Source organism: Scyliorhinus torazame, chromosome 1 (genome assembly GCF_047496885.1).
Source record: "Scyliorhinus torazame isolate Kashiwa2021f chromosome 1, sScyTor2.1, whole genome shotgun sequence".
NCBI lineage: Eukaryota > Metazoa > Chordata > Chondrichthyes > Carcharhiniformes > Scyliorhinidae > Scyliorhinus > Scyliorhinus torazame.
The window spans coordinates 274967571-274987575 of NC_092707.1; the positions used below are offsets into that span (position 1 = coordinate 274967571).

At 51.2% G+C, this 20005-nt stretch overlaps 1 protein-coding gene across 7 annotated transcripts in view; it reads right to left on the reverse strand.

Annotated features, from left to right (window-relative positions):
- ankef1a (ankyrin repeat and EF-hand domain containing 1a) overlaps positions 1-20005 on the reverse strand; it is a 90492-nt gene that overhangs the window by 46044 nt on the left and 24443 nt on the right. For 5 of the 7 annotated variants that reach the window (XM_072506324.1, XM_072506342.1, XM_072506349.1 and 2 more), the window contains exons 3-4: positions 11970-12169; positions 1417-1566 (exon numbers count right to left, since the gene is read on the reverse strand). In XM_072506324.1, coding sequence (XP_072362425.1) covers positions 1417-1566; positions 11970-12169 — 350 coding nt within the window. The remainder of the gene's footprint in view (positions 1-1416; positions 1567-11969; positions 12170-20005) is intronic. The other 2 variants (XM_072506357.1, XM_072506370.1) reach the window with 2 other exon arrangements.

Sequence of the window (20005 nt, forward strand, 5' to 3'; positions counted from 1 at the left end):
CGTCTTGGGCAGAGGGTGTCCCTTCTCCGTTCCACCTCATCCACCAGGGTTTCCAGGTCCATGTCCCGGAACCTCGGTGCGGCTCTTCGGGGCTCAGCCATCTCCTCTCTTCTCCTCCGGGTCCTCTGTGCGCGGATCGCGCAATTTATGACGCAGCGCAGGGTCATTCGGGCGTCGCGCGGTGACGACGCGGCCTTTGCGGCACGCCCCCCCCGAGGTTCTCGCGGCCCCGATCCTAGCCCATTTTCGGGCCCTGAATCGGTCGGGATCGGGGCCGTTTCGCGCCGTCTTGAAGCTCGACGGCGTTCACAACGGCGTGGGCACTTCGGCGCGGGAGTGGAGAATCGCGCCCGTTATCTGAGAGCAAATGAAGCTGATAATTAGTAATTCTGAACTTTATATGCTGTTCAAAACACAGTTACACCTCATTTTCCAAGACATAATTTTGCAACTGAGGCTGTTCAATGATTTCTTATTCATTGCCTCAACAGCGCACCCACTGGAAATATGTAGAATAACAGATGCAACTTCTGGATTTCCGTATGTGTGAACTTTAGGGGCGGGATTCTCCTCTCACTGGACGAAGTCCCCAGGCCGGCAGGATAACCGGCGCAAACCACTCCGGCTGCAACAGCCCCCGAAAGTGCAGAATTTTCCGCACTTCCGGGGGCTAGGTGGACACCGGAGGGGCTGGCGCCACAGAGCCAACGTGATCTCGCTGGCGTGGTTCCGTGCATGCGCAGACCGGCTGGCGTATTCTGGCGCAAACGCAGGGGCTTGTCTTCTCCGCGCTGGCCATGGCAGAGCCCTACTGGGGCCGGCGCGGAAGGAAGTAGTGCCCCCTTGGCACAGGCCCGCCCACAGATCGGTGGGCCCCGATTGCAGGCCAAGCCACCGTGAGGGCCCTCCCCGGGTCGGATCCCCCCACGCCCCCCCCCCCCCCCCCCCCCCCCCCCCGAGGACCGCTTAAGCCAACTTACCTGCCAGGTCCCGCCATGTGGGACCATGTCTAATCCACGGCGGCAGGACTGGCCAGAAACGGACGGCCGCTCGGTCCAATGGGGCCCGGAGAATTGCCGGGGGAGCCACTGCCAAGGGCCCCCGACTGCCGAGAACCCCGCCCCTGACAGAAAACCGGCGCCGGAGAATACGGCAGCCGGCGTCAGGGCAGCGGGGCAGGATTCACGCCACCCCCTGGGGATTCTCCGACCCGGCGAGGGGGTTGGAGAATCCCGCTCCATAAGTTGCTGTCAGCTTCAGAGTGGAGTAATATTGGCGAACACTTTTACCAGCAATATTCCCACAAAATTCAGACCTGCATTTTCACAATTTGATGTAGGTGATAGACAGGAGCGCGGTTAATTCAATTGACTAAAGTAACATCAGTGGGTATTTGCACCATCTTGATTTTTGTACCTCAAAATGTCCTCCTTGTGCAGCAAAATGTGCAGCGTTGTACCGTTCGTTTTGCAGAACATTAATCTCACACCCTTTCTCCAGTATAGCACAGACAACCTCGATCGCCCCTTCTCTTGACGCTTCCATTAAAGCAGTGTGACCTGTTAGCTATAAAAGTAATTAAAGCGTGAAAAGTTTTATTGAGCCTAATCAACAAGTGTTTAACTTTGCTACTTGCAGCCAGTATTGGAGTTAAATTATTACACATCGGAATGAACTGAACTGCTGATCACAAACGTAGGAATAGGGCTTGGGGACCAACGTAAAATGTTTGATCAACTTCCTAATGAATTATAAGCAATTATATTACATCTTGGAATACCAACCAACCAGAAATGGATTCAGAGAAAAGCAGAACATTCATTTAAGTATCCCATGTAAAATGTAGCCTGCATGGACGTATAATGGACTGGACCTTGCCACTGGGGGTAGGACTGCTTTGAGGTGCAGAGGATGCCCCAGGGGAAACAGTCACTTTTTGGGATTCACTTTGGGATTCAGTGTCCATTTAGTTGGCAAAGAATCAGGATCCTTGTCCAATTACAATTAAGGGCGGTGGGATGGTTCTCCAAGATGTAAGACTTGGAGAGGCCTTCCAGCTTGAGAGGAGCAACAGCCTGCAGTGGATGATGGGTAACTGAGAAGGTGCTTCAACATATAGGTGCCTTCTCAGCAACCTTTAAAAAAATGTCCATGAAAAATGGTTCCTGCAGCCAGGCCACCAATGTGGGGGGAAAGTGGATAGCCTTTAAGCTGCTCTCACATCTAGGCAGGCAGGGAGAACTGAGGGGCGCTGGGCTCCATTTCCTCTCAAAGGTGCATTTCCTCTCGATGGTTCAGCAAATTGGAGGTTCTTTAATTGCTATTAGCAAGGCTCTCGATGAGTTTAATTGGTTACCTGCCATTTTGGGGCAGGTGGCCATACCAGGTCCTGGAACCATGAGCCAAAAATGGCCAGTGCCCTGCACTGGTATTTCCGTGCTCCATCTGCCTTCATTCCTGCCCCTGGTGCAATCCACAAAGTCAGCCCAGTGTGTTTGAAGTGCCACTCTTTGAGGAACTGTCAGCAGCCGGCGGCCATAGCTCTGGTGGACAACTGTCTGATTCTGTCAGGAAATGGGATCAATGGTTGAGAACTCCTGGTTATGCATTTTTCTTTGGTTGCAGGGGGTGGGCGGGAATGGGTGTGGGGGGTAGGGGAGCGTGGATCTCACTGGCCTTTAACTAGAAATATGGTGAGAGACCATTGTGGAAGTTCAGGACCCTTATGTCTACTTACTACTGCATTGTCCACCTACCTGAGGAATCATGCCCTTCTTTAAAAAACTAGCTCCACTCCCTGTCTCTCACATTCCAATCCAGTCCCATTCCTACTCTCAAGCCGGCCCTTAACATCTTCCAACTTGGGGCCTGGCCCCCGTTTCTACTGTGCACCAGTTCCCATTGTAAGAGTGGAATAAGATTGTTCTATGGTTCCCAGAGTTTTTTGCTGGGAACTCAATCTTCCAGCTCTCATGATATCGCCGAATTGGTATCTTTGATGGTCATCTGAGAAGTGTAAGTTTGAACGAAGAAGATACTTCAGCCCTTTTGATCTGAGCTTTCTGGAAAACCAACGCTAATATGTTTCTGTTAAATCAATCATCAAGTTGATTTCCAAGATGGGCCCATTGTCCTGGCCGCAACAGGCCTGAGAATGCTGGATTCTCGATCCTTCACAGGAGGTAAGGGGATTCGGAGACTGTGATTGGTAATGGTACTTTGTGGAGAAGTTGGTCAGTTGAAAATCAACATGATGGCCGTGATTTAATGGCCGTGTTGTGCTTGAGTGAGAGCGCAATGCGGCCGTTAGATTGTGGGAGAGGCCAAAGCCGAGAACCGTATCGGGCACTGATCTGTTTGCGATCCAACCGGCTCGCTCCTATTGGCGAAATTGGGAAGCCGCCGAGATGAGAAATTAGTAATCATCACTTAAAGCCAATCCCCATACAATTAATCCCCTATCTAACCGCCTCTCCAGCAAGTGGTCACGTGGACACCGATTAGTACTCCTTTTTAAAACGTGTAGCTGGCAGAATCACCGCTGTGGGGACCCGGGGGGAGCCTCCAGGCAGGAAGCCTCGATCAGGGTGGGTTGCCTATGGTGGGGCGATTGCCCCTGGGCTAGGGAGGAGGGTGACTCAGCACCTGCAGGTCACCATGCCGCCCCCTGGATCATGTGTACCCGTTACAGGGACAACCCCAGCCCCTGCCTGTCTATCCCACTTGTCGTGTTATGTACTCTGGGATTAGACAGAATGCAACTGGATGCAGCTTTAACCAAAAGATACTCCAAACCTTGAAGTTAGTTCAATCTGATTTATTGAACCAGTAGCACAGTTCTCTATGGGTTCGACTCTCTGCTAACCTAAGTGTGGTTACTCTGTCTGACTGAACCAGACTAGCTCTTAGCCATGTGCTGGAGGTGTGATACTGTACATACACCCTGACTCACTCTGTAGATGTTCATCAGTGGAAAGAGGCGGAGTGTGAGTGCCTCATGCCTTTATAGTGAGATACCACCCCTGAGTGTCCTGCCTGCTCATTGGTCATGTCCTGTTCGTCTTAGCTGCCTGTCTGTATATCATTATCTGCATGTCTGCATATCATGACACCACTGACCACCACCTCCCACTGACCGCAGAGGCCTCTGGCCACGTGGCTGAAGTCTATTGCTCATAGGAAATTGTCAATCGTAGTTCAGTGAGAAATTCACACATCCCGAGTGGATTCCTGTGGGTAGATGTGCATGTAGCAGGTGGGGGTTACTGCCCAGCACCCCAATCAGACCATGCTGCTTGGTCACTGTGCCTGAGCACTGCAGGAAGCAACACCACGGACGCAACAGCCAACATCCGAACACCCAGGAGCTGGGCCCCAGCATCGAGGTATCTGTGCGACCAGAGGGTGGGTGTATGCACCGGGAAGGGGACCAGTGCCCGGTCTAGGTAACGTTACGTGCGGGTGTCTAGGTACAGGGTGTGGGGACCGGTGACCAGTGTCCCCCGCTGCGGCCAGGGTTGCATGGGTAGAGTGTGTCGAATGGCAGGGGATGTGGGAGGGAGCAATGGGGGAATAGAGGGTTCCAGGGTGGAAGACACCGCTGGTTGTCCTTCTCACATCCTCTCCAATTCCTTACAGATATTACACGAGATGGGTGATATCTTGGACCCCGTGGAGGCTGCCCTCATGGTGCTGTTGGTAGGCCAGATGCCATTGGAGGCTGCGGCAGCATCATCGACAGAGGCTTGAGGCAAGGCCTCACCTCACACCCTGATGATCCGGCTGCCTATTAGGCCAGGGAGGGACCCAGAGGGCGAGTCCGGTGACAGCCCAGGGTGTACAGGCATCGCTGGTCTTTGGAACAGATGATGGACAGTGTGTGCCGCAGGAAGCCCTGCCTCCAGAAGGAGACGGTGCGGCACCTGTGCATGCCCTTGTGGATTTGACACCACATGGAAGAAGAAGATACCTGCTCCGGTTGGCCGTCAAGGTCATCGCAGCCCTGAACATTTACACCTCAGGATCATTCCATGGCTTGAGTGGGGACCTGTGTGGAATCACGCTAGCTACAGCCCACAAGTGCATTCGTAAGATCACAGATGCCCTGTTTGCCCGGGCAGCTAACACTGTAAACTTTGACATGGACCAGGCCCAACAAGGTGCCTGGGCAGCAGGATTCTCTGATATCGGCAGGCTGCCCCAGGTCCAGGGGGTAATAGATGTTGCCTTGTTGCCTTGCACACACTGGGCCATCAGGGAGTGCCCTCCATCAACAGGACGAGGTCCCACTCCCTGAACGCCCAGCTTGTGTGCGACCACCACCTGAAGATTATGCATGTATGTGCACACTTCCCAGCGAGTGTGCACGACAGCTACATCCTGGGACAGTTGGACATCCCTGGCCTCTTTGAGGTCCACCATCGAATGGGTGGTTGACTTTTGGGGGAGAAGGGTCTTAGGATCTGGTTAATGATGCGAGTGCGGAGGCCGGTGACGGATGCGGAGACCCGATACAATGAAACCCATGCAGCCACCTGGGCTCTCATTGAATGCTGCATCGTACTTCTCAACATACAGTTCCAATGCCTCAACTGCTCTGGTGGTGCCCTGCAGTACACCTCCCTGCTTTGTGGTGGTCTGCTGTGTCCTCCACAACCTGGCACAGCAGTGGAGTGACGTGCTAGAGGTGGAGTGGAAGGAACATGTGACCACCTCCAAGGTGCCGGACCAGGAGGGGCTGGAGGACGAGCCCAGGGAGGACCCACAGGACCAACCAGAGGATGGAGGACAGACAGCAGCAGCGAGAGTCCGGCAAGCCTGGAGGGCCAGCGAGGCCCTCGTACTCACACACTTCGCATAGGATGTGACCTCGTCAGTCATTGCATCCCCTACCCTTCTCCCTTCTCTCTCCCCTCCCCCTCCCCCACTCCCCCAAACCTTCTCCGCCACACACACACCCCAACCACCATTTCCCACACTCCCAGGGTCTGTGAAACATCACTCCAGGGTGCTGGCACTGTCAGTGGGTCACTGTCGAAGGCAGGGCTTGATGATATACCACTGAGAGCAAAGTGCTGGTGCTCCTCAATCTATGCCATAGTCTGACCCCTGCCTGTATGCTGAGTGCTCGCTCACACCCATCACCTGCACATGGTGTGCCTGGGTGGCGGTGGTGTCCAGAATCTCCATGCATGCACGGGGGGCCGGGGCAGGGGGTGGTGATCGGCCCGCATTGCACTAGAAAATGCTAGAAGCGTCATATTTCTAGGGTGCAAACGTTTTTAATGCTGCACATATGTGTCCCCAAATGCCCCGAGTCCCCGATGGTGCCGTCTTATCTTCCGCGTCCCTCCCAACTCCTCCCCCACCCCTTCTCCAGCTCCCCCGCCTCTCCCCCCTACCCCCCGACCTCTCTTCCCCCCCAGTGCCCTCTCAGTGATCCTCGACCTGCTTGGCCTTCCTTGCTCTCACGCTGTATCTAGGTCTGTCCCCAGGATGCACATCAGAGGTGGAGGCAGCCTGATGCCTACTGCATCCTACGGCCTTCGATGCCGGTGGCAGGCATCCGCTGGGGGCCCTGGGGCCGGAGGGCCCTAGCCCACTTGCGGCAGCACATGCCCTGCCATGCCATCCTGTTCCGGGTGCTGACTCCGAGATGCGCCATTGTCAGGGGGGTCACCATGGGATGGAGGGACAGCTGGGTCGAGCCACGGCTGCCCTCCGTCATCTGGCTCTGGCAGCCCTGGTGGCTCCCCAATGTCTGCAGCCTGATGTTGACGCCCTTGGTGACTGGGACATAGTCTGGAGTGTCTCGGCAATGCCCATCTTAGACTCGGACATGTTCTGCAGCGTCTCATGAAGGTCCGCCAGCTACTGGGACAAGTTGTCGATGCGCTCAGCCTTGGCCGTCACTGACTGTGCCACGTCTTGGGCATCTCCACTCATCCTGCTGATGTCATGCACCAGGCTCTCTCCACTGCGGTCCCTAGCAGTGATGCCCTCGGTGCCACGCATTGCCAATGCCATCTCCTGCGCCCATAGCCCCTGGGACCCCTCCAATCAGCTATGGACCTGCTGGAGTGTCGCTGATATCCCCCTCTGAATATCACGGCCGCACCCTATCGACTGCATCAGCTCCGAGTAAACCTGGTCCATAGGCCCAGCATCTGACTGGGACCCAACTGAGTCCTGGGATCCAGCAGACCTCCGACTGCTGTCTCTCCTGAGTGTTCCTGCCTCCACTTGATGTGCATCAGCAACTGTGTGGTGCTCATCAGAATGTGCCCCAGAAGCCTGACCATGACTGTCGGCCACCGAATTTTGTGTGTCTCTGCGCTGGTAGAGGGTGGGGATGACAGGTGTACCGCTAATACGGTGGTCTCAACAAAGCTCTCCTCCGAGGTGTTCTCGTGGGAGGCGAGTGGGTGGGGAAGGACCACCCAGGATGGACCGGCACCATTGGATGGAGATCCTGCGGGAGAATGAACATGTGGTCAGTGGGAGGAATGGGTCAGTTTGTATGGCATTAACAACTCACGTGTGACAGGTCATCTGGGTTGGGGCTGGTGGATCCTCACCTCGGTGGCGTAAGCTAACCTCTATGTCCGTGATCGATCTGTCCTCAACCACCCCAATGACCTCCAGGGCCTGTTCCTCGTAGGGGGTGAGGACTCTGATGTCTGGCCACAAGCCGCCTGTCTGGGCCCTCTTCGTCTGTTGTGAGCCAACCTCTCCTGCGGTGACACAGAGGGGGCGCTGTTAGCCGCATGTTTCGTTCATCGCGGGGGTGGGGGTGGGGGGTGGGCAGTATGAAGGGGATGAGGGGGTGGGCAGGGTGGTGTGAGCTGCACTGCTGGACATAGGTGGGCCGGGGCACGGAACGGTGCTGGGTGGGTGCAGTGCAAGGCGCATTCTTGTGTGTGTGTTGGGGGGCGGGGGCACGAGGTGCCGGTCCTCCTGGTGATGTTCCCCGCGCGGACGGTCGCTGCCATTTCCTCCCAGGCGGCACTGGCTGCCCTATGGCTGACCCTCTGAGCCCCTTACAGGAACAGAGCATCCCGACTGGTCTCAAGCGCGTCCAAAAATCTGGCCAGGTTGGCATTCCTGAATCGTGGGGCTGGTCTCCTCAGTGGCATGGCTGCGAGCTGTGTGGGGTTTGCTCTACAGCTCCTCCTTGTTGGTGGGGAGCTGGTGGACGTGGTCTCGGAGGATCAGCCAATGGGACCATCATTTGAGGTGTGAAGCCCGTGGGGTCTCGTTACCTGAACCAATTAACGTGTGATACCGGTGACGCCCTCGCTGGGTCAAGCTTCGGGAAGCTCGCGGCCGTTCCCGCTCGCTACCACACTTAAAAACGTTTCCTTTAAATCGCGTCCGATAACTTATTTTCTCCTTTTCTTAGAAAAATTCATCAACCGCGAGGTTTAAAAGTTATAACCAGCGCTATTTTCTCATTCATTCACAGGTGACATTGCCACAGCCCAGGATATATTTCCCATTCCTGTACAAACTGGGTAGCAATGGATTAGCATTCTCCTTGCACTACCCATCAGTACCCTGGGAAGCCAGTGAGCCTCCCAGACAACAAGTCTGCACTTGAAGAATTCCAGTTTCACTCAATCAACACCCATGATGCTGTGAAATCATGTGCCTCCCATACCACTTTGCATTTGCAACTTGATGCTGAGGGTCTAACTGCAGCCAAGGGACTCCTAGTCAGCAGCTCGCTCAACAACACGCCATCAATATGATCTGCATTCAGGAAATACATTGCCCATCGGATGAAGCTGGGAGGCACAAGCTAGATGGTTTTTCAAACACATGTCACACACGCTAAGCTCGACCATGCCACATTTGTCCAAGCAATCATTGCTAACACAGTCCATCTATTCTCTACTGAACACCCCAAAATCATAAAGATTGCTAACTTCAGGACAGCAAACGTCTACAAGCCCCGTTGTGCTAGCTGGGACCAACAGCTCCTCCCAATCCTCCCATAGCCAGCTGCTATAGACACCACACAGACTGGGGTTACCAAGAGATAAATGCTGGAAGGTGAAAAACCTATAAACTGGTCCTCACGACTTGACCCTGCTCCCATCCATGATCCCAAATGCCTGGAACTTTCCACTCTGCTAGCTGGACACATGACTGCTCTCCTGATTGGTGCTGGGTTCACTCAGTACACAGTAATCTACTTGCTGCACCATGCCAAGGCCTGCCCAATTTTCTGCACAGCCTGCACAGAACATCTCACATTTATATTGGATTCAGCTACCAATGGTCAGCAGCAGTATAAGCAGGCGGTGGAACAGACTAAAGGCCAACTGGGAGGAATACAGCCAGACATTGGAACAAAGTGTTATATTGGTACCATTCTGAAATATTCTCATAGAGCTGGCATGTAGTCACATCTGCAGAGCCATCTACAAAACAGCCACCAGGACCATTCCAAGGGGATACCTCCTTGTGTACATGCCTCTCCCAGAAGATGAGTCTGCCTCCCTAATCCAACAGGATGAGTCCTCAGGTGACCCAAGTGTGGCAGACCATTTGATCCAGTCTCAAAACTGTGCTTATCGGGCCAGAGGAGAGGAGAGGTAACCTGGACTTCACCCCTTTCATTAACACAATTCCAGATCTCGATATAAACTCTTCACCTCCCTGGGGTTGGCCAAATCATCTACAAACCACCAAACTGGGCCTTGGTGCAGGCTACGACAACATTCTCCCAGAGGTCCGAAAACCCCTTGGCCACCAGCCTATTCCTGGTTGGTCCAATTCTTTGTGAGGGTCATATGTGATACTGCCAATGCCCTGGTGCATTTCTAAAGTTATTGGTCTGCCTAAACTAGGAGAAGACCAAAAATTACCATCAAACTGCCGGCCGATATCCCTGCTAACAGTATGCTTCAAGGCTGCAGAGCACCTAACCCGACAGGAGATCCAGCCAGAAGTGAAGTGAAGTGGACCAGGCAGATTTCCAACAAGGAAGAGGCTCATGTGATCAGGTCCTCTTTCATTGAAAATGGCTTTCAAAGGAACCTTAAAAGAGGGGCAAATTTCCTGTGCCTAGGTTACTGACCCATTGAACTGCTACTCCAGGACAGATGGTACAGGGCGCATGTGGATGACAAGAAGACTAATTCTGGGAGGAAATAGATGAATGTGCCAACAGAGAGACCTGTCATAGCCGAACCCTGTTCAACTTATACAGCAACCAGCCTACCCCCAGAAGTTGATCTATGCTGATGACGTCTGCTGTGGTGTACATGATCAGACTTTCCTGAAAGGCACATGAAACGTCGATATTGCAAAGTTGGCCAACTACTGCAAGACATGGTGGGATTTTCCAGCCCTGATAGGCATTGCTATGGGTGGGAGGGGAAAATTTGGAAAACCATTGACTTTTGATGGCTATCTAAATTTTTCCATCCCGCCCACAAAGATACCCGCCAGTGTCGGAGCTGGAAAATACCACCCAGTGTGTCTAAACGAGAGCACCGGTAAAATCCCACCTTCACAATGCCAGCGCTAAGAGGGAAATGAACATTGCCCTGGATGACCAGAGACTGAAGCATGATCCCAGGCATCACCCTTGCCAGAACCCTGATATACAGACTGCATCTCATCAAGACTGCAGCAGTGTTAGAACCAGCAGCAACCTCTTCGGTAAACTGGCCAGTAACCCATGGGGCCAAGACCCAAAGGACCTCTGCTCTTGCCATCATGCACTCAACTGCAGAATGCTACGCCCCAGTAAGGTACTAATCTGACCACACAAAATCTATCAATGTGCAACTCAAGGACCTGCTATGCAGGTCCTCTTTGATCAGACTCACTTCCCCTTGCTCCCAGTCCTGAGCAACATTGCCCCTCCCCCCACCTCACCCCTTTCCCTCATATCAGGAGAATGATTGTAACAGGCAAGCTACTGGAGAATGTCAACTCTAATCCAAGCCTGTCCTTATTCAGGAACTCTCTCAAGGGGATCTCTGTGCCTCTACCAGCCTGATTGACTGGTTTCGGCTCCCTGTCAACAGATAATGCTGCAGAAGAGATCACAACACAGAAGGAAGTAGGGAGCCTGTATCTGGGACAGAGATCACGAGGAGGGGAGGGGCACATGTATGCGTACCGAATGGTTTGGAGGGTCGGGGTATCAGAAACAGGTCGAGAGGGGTGTGCAGGGGAGGAGGGAGCAGAGAGGGATCCGTGACATCAATATGGTCAGTGGTAGCTGTGGAGTTTTGGTGGGTGAGGGTGGGAAAGGGCATCAATGATTGCAAATGTGGGAGTTTATGGGAAATGAGGCAGACTAGCTTGAACTCTTAAAAGTCACTTTTCACTGGTGATTGGGTAGTCCTTACAGCAAGTCCTGACAAAACTAGCTTGTCCCTCTTTTTCCTGTCCTTCTGAGTCCCAGATGATGGGAGTTCACCAGAGATAAGGACCAATAAGGACCCTTGTATCTTTCAGGTTGAGGTACAGTTGATTTTTGTGGACCCAGAGAAATACCTATTGCTATCTAACTATTTAAAAACATTTACTTTACAATTTCAGCTCAGTATTCTATTTGTTCACCTGTTTCATATTTAAGGAAAAAGTGTTTCCAATGGACATTTTTGGATTTAAGCTGATTTAACTGTGCAGATTTAGAGTGATTGGCAAAAGAGCCAGAGAGGACTTGAGGAAATTACACAATGTGCCATAATCTGGAATGCACTGTCAGAAGGGCTGTAGATGCAGAGAATTGGACAGATACTTGAAGGGAATTTTTTTCACAACTTATGAAGAAAGGAAGAGGGGCGTGGGATTAATTGGAAAGCTTTACCAAAACCAGGCATGGGCAAAATGGGCTTATGGCCTCCTCCAGTACCCATCGTTATGTGTTTCTATGATTCTATGTAGTTAGTCTAAGTGGCATAGCTCGGCTGGTTTCTTACCCTGTCCATTCGGGACATCCTTACCTCAAACCTGGAATTTGGATCAGCTCCTTTCTCTAGTATCTGTAGACACATTTCGGTGCAGGCTGCGGCCTGTTCACAGGCCAGCAAGAAGACTGGCATTCCATCATTTGAGCAGATGTTTACATCGGCTCCATGTGCGAGCGCAATCTCCAAGCAATGAAGGTGGCGAACAGTGGGAGCAATGCAGTAATAGAGAATACCTGCATAAAATTAGTTTCAAAAAATACTTAAGAGACAAAAAATTCATAGGCAAAAACAATTCCATTTCTGATATAATTCTGCAGGATGCCTAGAAATCTGCTTGCTTTAATTATGGCTTCATAGCAATGGGTGTGAGCCTTACGAGGGTGATGTAATGTAACACATAGAATGACTACTTTTACAAATGGCTTCAATTCTACACCCCATGGGGTGTAGGCATACTTAGCAAAAAACTACAAATTTCCAAGTTAAATGTGATTTACTAACATGGGCCTACTCACTCATGATAAGACTTGTTTTATTTTATTCATTCATGGGATGTGGGCATCGCTGGCTAGGCCAGTATTTATTGCACATCCCTAATTGCCCTTGGGAAGATGGTGCTGGTGAGCTGCCTTAAGCCCATAACAAATAGAAACAGGAGTAGGCTGTTCAGTCCCTTGAGCCTGTTCTGTCATTCAATAGGATCATGGATGATCCAATATTCCTCATGTCCACTTTCCTGCCCTTTCTCCTAACCCTTGATTCCCTTACAGATCAAGAATCTATCTATCTCAGCCTTAAATATACACAAAGACTCTGCCCCCACAGCTCTCTGTGGCAAGGAGTTCCAAAGACTCACAATCTCTGAGAGAAGAAATTCCTCCTCATCTCAGTCTTAAATTGGCTCTCCTTTATTCTGAGACTGTGCCCTCTGGTCTGAGACTCTCCCACAAGGAGAAACATCCTCTCAGTATTTACCCTGTCAAGCCCCTTAAGAATCCTATATATTTCAATTAAATGACCTGTCATTCTTCTAAATTCCAGTGAGTCACAACCTGTTTAACTTTTACTCATAAGACAATCCTTCCATAACGGGGATCATCCTAGTGAACCTTCTCAGAACAGCCTCCAGTGAAATAATGGGCTCGGTCTACCAGCCGTGTTGTGCCCGAATGGGAGTGCAATATGGCTGGTAGATGCCAGGAGAGGACTCCCTCCTGCTTCCTGACATTCAGGGCACCTCGTGAGATCTACCCAGATCTCGTGAGGTGTTGCAATCAGGATCCCGCCCACAATTGACAGGACCAAGCCTTGCATGCCTCAGTAGGTTTTAAACCCACTTAGGCATGCTGACCCGGGATCTTTTGGGTGCCTAGCATCTACCTGCCTCCCCAGGGAGTCCCCGGGAGGGCGCCATTTGGTGCTGTTCCATACAAATGTGGCCCTCACGTTTGAATGCAGGCATCTTGGCGCTGCCAGGCTGGCACCTTGGCACTGCCACCTAGCGCTGTCAAGGTGCATGGATGGCACATCAAAGCCAGCAGGAGCACTGCTAAGGTGCCAGGATGGCAGTGCCAGTGTTCCAAGGTGGCATTGCCAAAGGCCAGGGCCTGAGGGGAGCCATACCCTGAAAGGAGGGTTGAAGGGGGTATCAAGGATGGGAGGTGCAGTGCAGGTATGAATTGGCATCCAGAAGGTTGGCAGGGGATGAAGGGTGGGGATCCTGGAAGGGGGTCCCGAAAGGGGGCGTGGAAAAGTGTGAAAAGGTGAGCCTCAGTGGCTCTAAAGCGGGGTGTCATCTCTTGGGAGATGTGGGGTAATGCCCATGTGTGGGGGAGGGGTGACATTGCCCATGGGTGGGAGGTGTGGGGGACCCACAAGCCCACTTTGAGATTGGGGCACCCTTTCAAAACAATGGCCCAATCACTGAGGAGCCGGTCTGGTCATTGAGTTCAGCTCCCCAGTGATGAAGGGTGGGCTTGACGGGAGAGAAACTCCCCAGGGCCCAGAAAAGTGACAAAGAATGGTTAGATAGTGGTGGGAACTCACTGACAGAGCTGGGGTGAAACCCCCTGCAAAACACGCCACAAATGCCACTTAGGCCGCGATATAACAGCTGTTCATGCTGGCTGGAAATTCTGGTCCCATGCCGGCACACAGGTTTCCTGGGGGAATCCCCCTTGACACGGTGGGACCGGCAGATCCCGCTGGTGGGCCGCCTCTCCCACCTGAAAACATGCGGCGGGGCTAATGGGAAAATCCCACCCTTAGAAACTTTTCCGTTAGATCGCACCCAATATCTTTCCTTAAATAAGAGGACCAAAACTGCTCACAGTACTCCAGATGTGGTATCACCAGTACCTTGTAAAGTTGCAGCAAGACTTCCCTATTCTCATACTCCATATAGTCCATGTTTTGTAGGAACACTCACAGTGCTGCAAGAAAGGGAGTTTCAGGATTTTGATTCAGTGACAGTGAAGAACAGCATTATATTTCCAAATTAGGATGGTTTGAGGCTTGGAGGGGAACTCTTGAAGGGTGTTCCCATGTATCTGCTGCCCTTGTCCTTCTAGGTGGTAGCAGTCACAGGTTTGGAATGTGCTGTCAAAGGAGCCTTGGCAAGTTGCTACATATACACAACTGCTACTGTGGGTTGATGGTAGAGGGAGGGAAAGTTGAAGGTGGTGGATCGGGTGCTAGTCAAGCAGAGTGCTTTGCCCTGATGGTGCTAAGCTTCTTGAGTGTTGTTGGAGCTACACACATCCAGACAAGTGGAGAGTACTCCATCACACTCCTGATTTATAACTTGTAGATGGTGGACAGGCTTTGGGGAGTCAGGAGGTGAGTTACTCTCTGCAGAATTTCCAGCCTGCGACCTTGTCTTGTAGCCACAGTATTTATATGGCTAGTCTAGTTCAGTTTCTGGTCAATAATAAACAAACCATCAACAACCTGGGGAATTCAGAGATGGTAGTGCCATTGAATGACAAGGGGAGATAGTTAAGAGTCTCTCTAGCATGGCATTTGTGTGGTGTGTAAGTTACTTGCCACTTATCTGTCCAAGCATGAATATTGTCCAGGTCTTGCTGCATATGGACACAGAAAGTGCCCCTCATGGATGCCCAGTCTTGAGTTGCTAGATCTGTTCGAAATCTATCTCATTTAACCCAGTGGTAGTGCCACACAAGAGGAGGATATCCTCAAACTGAAGATGGGACTTTATCCCCACAAGGGCTGTGTGGTGGTTACTCCTACCAATACTGTCACAGACACATTCATCTGTGACAGAGAGATTGGTGAGGGCGAAGTCAAATAGGTTTTTCCCCTTTGTTGGTTCCCTCACCACCTACCACAGACCCAATCTAGCAGCTATGTCATTTAGAACTCAGCTAGTTCGGTGCTACTGAGCCACTTCTGGTCATGGACATTGAAGTCCCCACCCAGGGTACATTTTGTGCCCTCAGTGCTTCCTCTAAGTGGTGTTCACCATGGAGGAGTACTTATACATCAGCTGAGGGGGCACAGTAGGTGGTGATCAGCAGGTTTCCTTGTCATGTTTGACCTGAGGACTCAAAGGACAACTCCCTCCCAACTGTATACCACTGTGCCGCCACCTCTGGTGGGTCAGGACATACCATGGGATAGTGGCAGTGGTGGTGCCTGGGACATGATCTGTAACATTTGTGTCAGGCAGCTGCTTGACTATTCTATGGACTGTCCTGCCAGTTTTGGGACTGCCCTAGATGTTAGGAAGGGAGACTTTGCAGGGCTGACAGGGCTGGCATTGCCATTGTCCTTTCCAGTGCCTGGGTCAATGCTAGGTGGTCCAGTTTCCGTCCAGTTTCATTATTCCTTTTTTTACTTCATCGTGGTTTGATATAACTGAATGGTTTGCTAGGTCATTTCAGAAGGCTGTGAAGAATCGACCGTATTGCCATGAATCTGGAGTCACACATAGGTCAGACCAGGTAAGGAGAAGGAAATCAGATAGATTTTTACAATGATCACCACTAGACTATTAATTGAATTGTCTGGGGGATGCCGTGGTGGGATTTGAATTGGTGACCCCAGAGCATCAGCCTCTGCCTCTGGATTACTTACCCAGTGATATTACTATTATGCTACCACCAGTTAAGCAGCTAAGCAGTTAAGCATCCCTCTGTGGTTCAAACCCATAATCAGAACTTGGTACCGTCTCCAAGTTCGCAGACGATTCTCTCAAGACCTAATGTTGGTCATTAATGAAAAGAGTCAAGAGTTATGTTGTCAATTTGATCTGTGTCAAAAATAGAGGTATTGAATTTTGATTTAATAAATCATCTTGTCTTTCAGTAATACAGAGTTAATGATCCAACAGAATAAGGTTGATTTTTCTGTTAGTTGACACATGAAGTCACTGTTTCAATGTATCAGTAACATTGTTGTTGCCAGTCTCCCAAAACGACGAGAGCATCTGCCAGGCTTTCTGATTTGCAGTATCAGTAACATGCCAATGAGGAACATAGGAGGAGGAGTTGGCCATTCGGCCCTTCGCCTTCTCCACCATTCCATAAGATCCAGTTGTGATCTCAGCTCCACTTTCTTGTCTGACCGTGTAACCTTCGACTCCCTGGCCTAACAAATATCTAGCAAGCTCTCCCTTGGCTAAATTTCAAGATCCAGCCTCCACGTTTCTTTGGGGAAGAGAATTCCACACTCTAATGACCCTTGAGAAAAATAAATTCTCATCTGTCTCAAAAGGGGAAAAAAGAGGAAAATAAAGGCCTGTTCATAGATTTTACTGATTTATGACAAAATTGATGATATTGCTTTAAATTAGATTAACATTCAAAATGACTGCTACCAAGGTACATTATATCTTCAGAAATTTCTATTTATGTACCAGCTCTTTATGTGATTATCACCACTGCAAGCTAAGGCATGTTTACTCATTGTTGCAGTGAAAAACTCAGGAGATAAGTCCTGGATGTGGTAGCCACAACATGATTAAAATATTACATTGCTTTTTGAATTGGAGTCTTCTTATGTTACTGCCAGATTATTACCCTAGTGGCAGTCACTACAAATGCAACTGTTTTAATTATAGTTTTCACATTAGGTGCAAATTCCCCTTGCTGTGTTTATATTACAGGATTGTTGTAATAATTGTTTCTGCATAAATGCCTCTGATGTTTTGGAGACTGTTCTGTTTATGTCGTTGGACAACCAGGAAACCGGTCTAGTCTGCCACAGAACTGGGCCCAAATGCCCCCAGAATCTGAAGCTCTCCCTCGTGTGGCTCTAGCCATTAACCTGTCTGTTATAACCTGCCTGCTTACCATTGGCTGGGGACTAATGACAATCCCACAATCCTGTGGGAGTATGAGCTTCTCCAATGAGGGGGCGGAGAAACCATTAGTAAACTCCAAGTATAAATAAAGCTGGCCAGTTTGGAACCAGCAGGAAAGAGTGTGCAGCAAGGGAAGTTGCTGCTGTTGTTATATATTTGTAAAAAAATGTTATTACTTTGTATCCTTAAACTCGTGCTGGATTATTCGTGGCCCTTACAAAACTGGCGACGAGGGTTAAAGTGAATAGCTGTCTACATTGCTGAAGCCACCTCCCTGGATTTTTGTTGGATACAGGTTGGAAGTTGTTTTCTATTATACCATGCCTCTGTACGGACGTTTGGATGTTTTTGATGCTGCGCTGGAAAGCTGGAACCAGTACGCACAACGGATGCGTTACTATTTCCGGGCAAACAATATCACTGAAAACGAGCGCCAGGAGGTCATATTGCTCACCGCCTGCGGCCTGCATACGTTAGGGTTGATTAGGAGCCTTACGTACCCAGCTGCGCCGGACACCAAAACGTCTGATGAACTTGTGAATATAGTGGGGCAACATTTTAACCCAACCCCGTCCACGATAGTCCAGCGTTACTGGTTTAATACCGCTGAGAGGACCCCTGGAGAATCCCTTGCCGATTTTCTATCCAGGCTATGCAGGATTGCGGAGTACTGTGACTATGGTGAGACCTTGTCAGAAATGTTACGCGACCGTTTGGTTTGCGGTATTAACAATGCGGCCACCCAGAGAAAGTTGTTAGCTGAGCCAACATTGACTTTTCAACAGGCCATTCAAATAGTATTGTCCCGAGAGAGCGCAGAACGAGGAGTGCAGGAGCTACAGGGAATGGAAGTGCATGCCTTGGGGCGCAACCCCTTCTGTCCGAAAACGCCCCCCCGCGCTCCTGCGGTACCTTGGGCGAGGCGACGTCCGGACCGACGCCAGTGGCCATCGGTCATTCCTCCCCGAAGGGAGCCTTCTCCAGAACCAATGGATGAGGAGCCATGTCCGTGTCAGACTTGTAGGTGCCGACCCCGTCGCGGACGCCGGTCCTGTGGGCGCCAGAGGCGCCGTCGTTCCAACCGAAACTGGGACCAGCCCAGTGGCCGTAACTGGGACCAGCCCAGGGGCCGTACCTTCCATGTGGATGAACCTGCGGCGACTACTCCTGAGGACATGGAGACGGAGGACGACTGTCTGCAGTTGCATTGTGTGGCAGCTCCCCGTGTGGCCCCCATTAAGGTGACAGTACGGGTCAATGGTCACCCGCTTGAGATGGAATTGGACACTGGCGCAGCGGTCTCCGTGATCGCCCAGGGGACATTCGACCGCATCAAGCAGGGTATACAGACCCTTACATTAACCGACTCACAGGCCAGGTTGGCCACCTATACCGGGGAACCACTGGATATTGCAGGAATTACAATGACCCCTGTTGTTTATGGATGCCAGGAGGGGCGTTTCCCACTTATCGTGGTGCGCGGCCATGGGCCCAGCCTGTTGGGTCGGGACTGGTTGCGCCATTTGCGGTTGCAATGGCAGCACATCCTCCAAACAGTTTCTGGAGGGTTGACTGAGGTGCTAGGACGATACCCAGATATATTCCAGCCAGGTTTGGGGAAAATAAAAGGGGCCGTAGCCCGTATCCAAGTCGAACCAGGAGCATCGCCGCGCTATTTCCGGAAGCGCCCGGTGCCTTACGCCTTGCTCGAGAAGGTAGAAGGGGAGCTCACTCGTTTGGAGAGTTTGAGTATTATCAGGCCCGTCCATTTTGCTGACTGGGCAGCACCAATTGTACCTGTAATGAAGCCAGATGCCACAGTTCGCTTGTGTGGCGACTATAAACTTGCACTGAATACGGCTTCCCGACTCGACCGATATCCAATGCCTCGCATAGAGGATCTCTACGCGAAGCTTGCAGGTGGACTCTCGTTCACAAAATTAGATATGAGTCACGCCTACCTGCAGTTGGAGCTGGACCCTGCATCCCGACCATATGTAACGATTAATAGACACCGGGGCCTATATGAATATACACGGTTGCCCTTTGTAGTATCCTCTGCCTGCGCAATTTTTCAACGTGTTATGGAGGGCATTTTGAGAGGTTTACCACGTGTTGCTGTCTACTTAGATGACGTTTTGATTACAGGGACGTGGGAGCAGGAACATTTGGAAAATCTGGAGGCTGTCCTTAGATGCTTTTCAGAGGCTGGAGTCCGCTTACATCGCACAAAGTGTGTATTTCAGGCTAAGGAAGTAGTCTACCTAGGTTATCGGTTGGACCGCGAAGGTTTGCACCCCGTCGCAGGGAAGGTGCGTGCGATTCAACAGGCCCCCGCCCCGACTGACACTTCGCATCTTCGTTCTTTTCTCTTTTTCGTAAACTATTATGGGAAGTTCCTCCCCAATCTGGCAACTACGCTGGCCCCGTTGCACCTTCTGCTAAAGAAAAATCACACCTGGGTTTGGGGTCAGCCGCAAGAAACCGCTTTCCGGCGGGTAAAGCAACAATTGTCGTCATCTGGGTTACTAACCCACTGTGATCCTGGAAAGCCTTTGCTCGTCACATGTGATGCATCCCCGTATGGTATTGGGGCCGTCCTGTCCCACAAGATGGAGAACGGGGCCGAGCGACCGATAGCTTTCGCCTCCTGCACATTGACTGCAGCGGAGAAAAAGTACGCGCAGATCGAGAAGGAGGGCCTGGCAGTGGTTTTTGCGGTGAAACACTTCCACCAGTACGT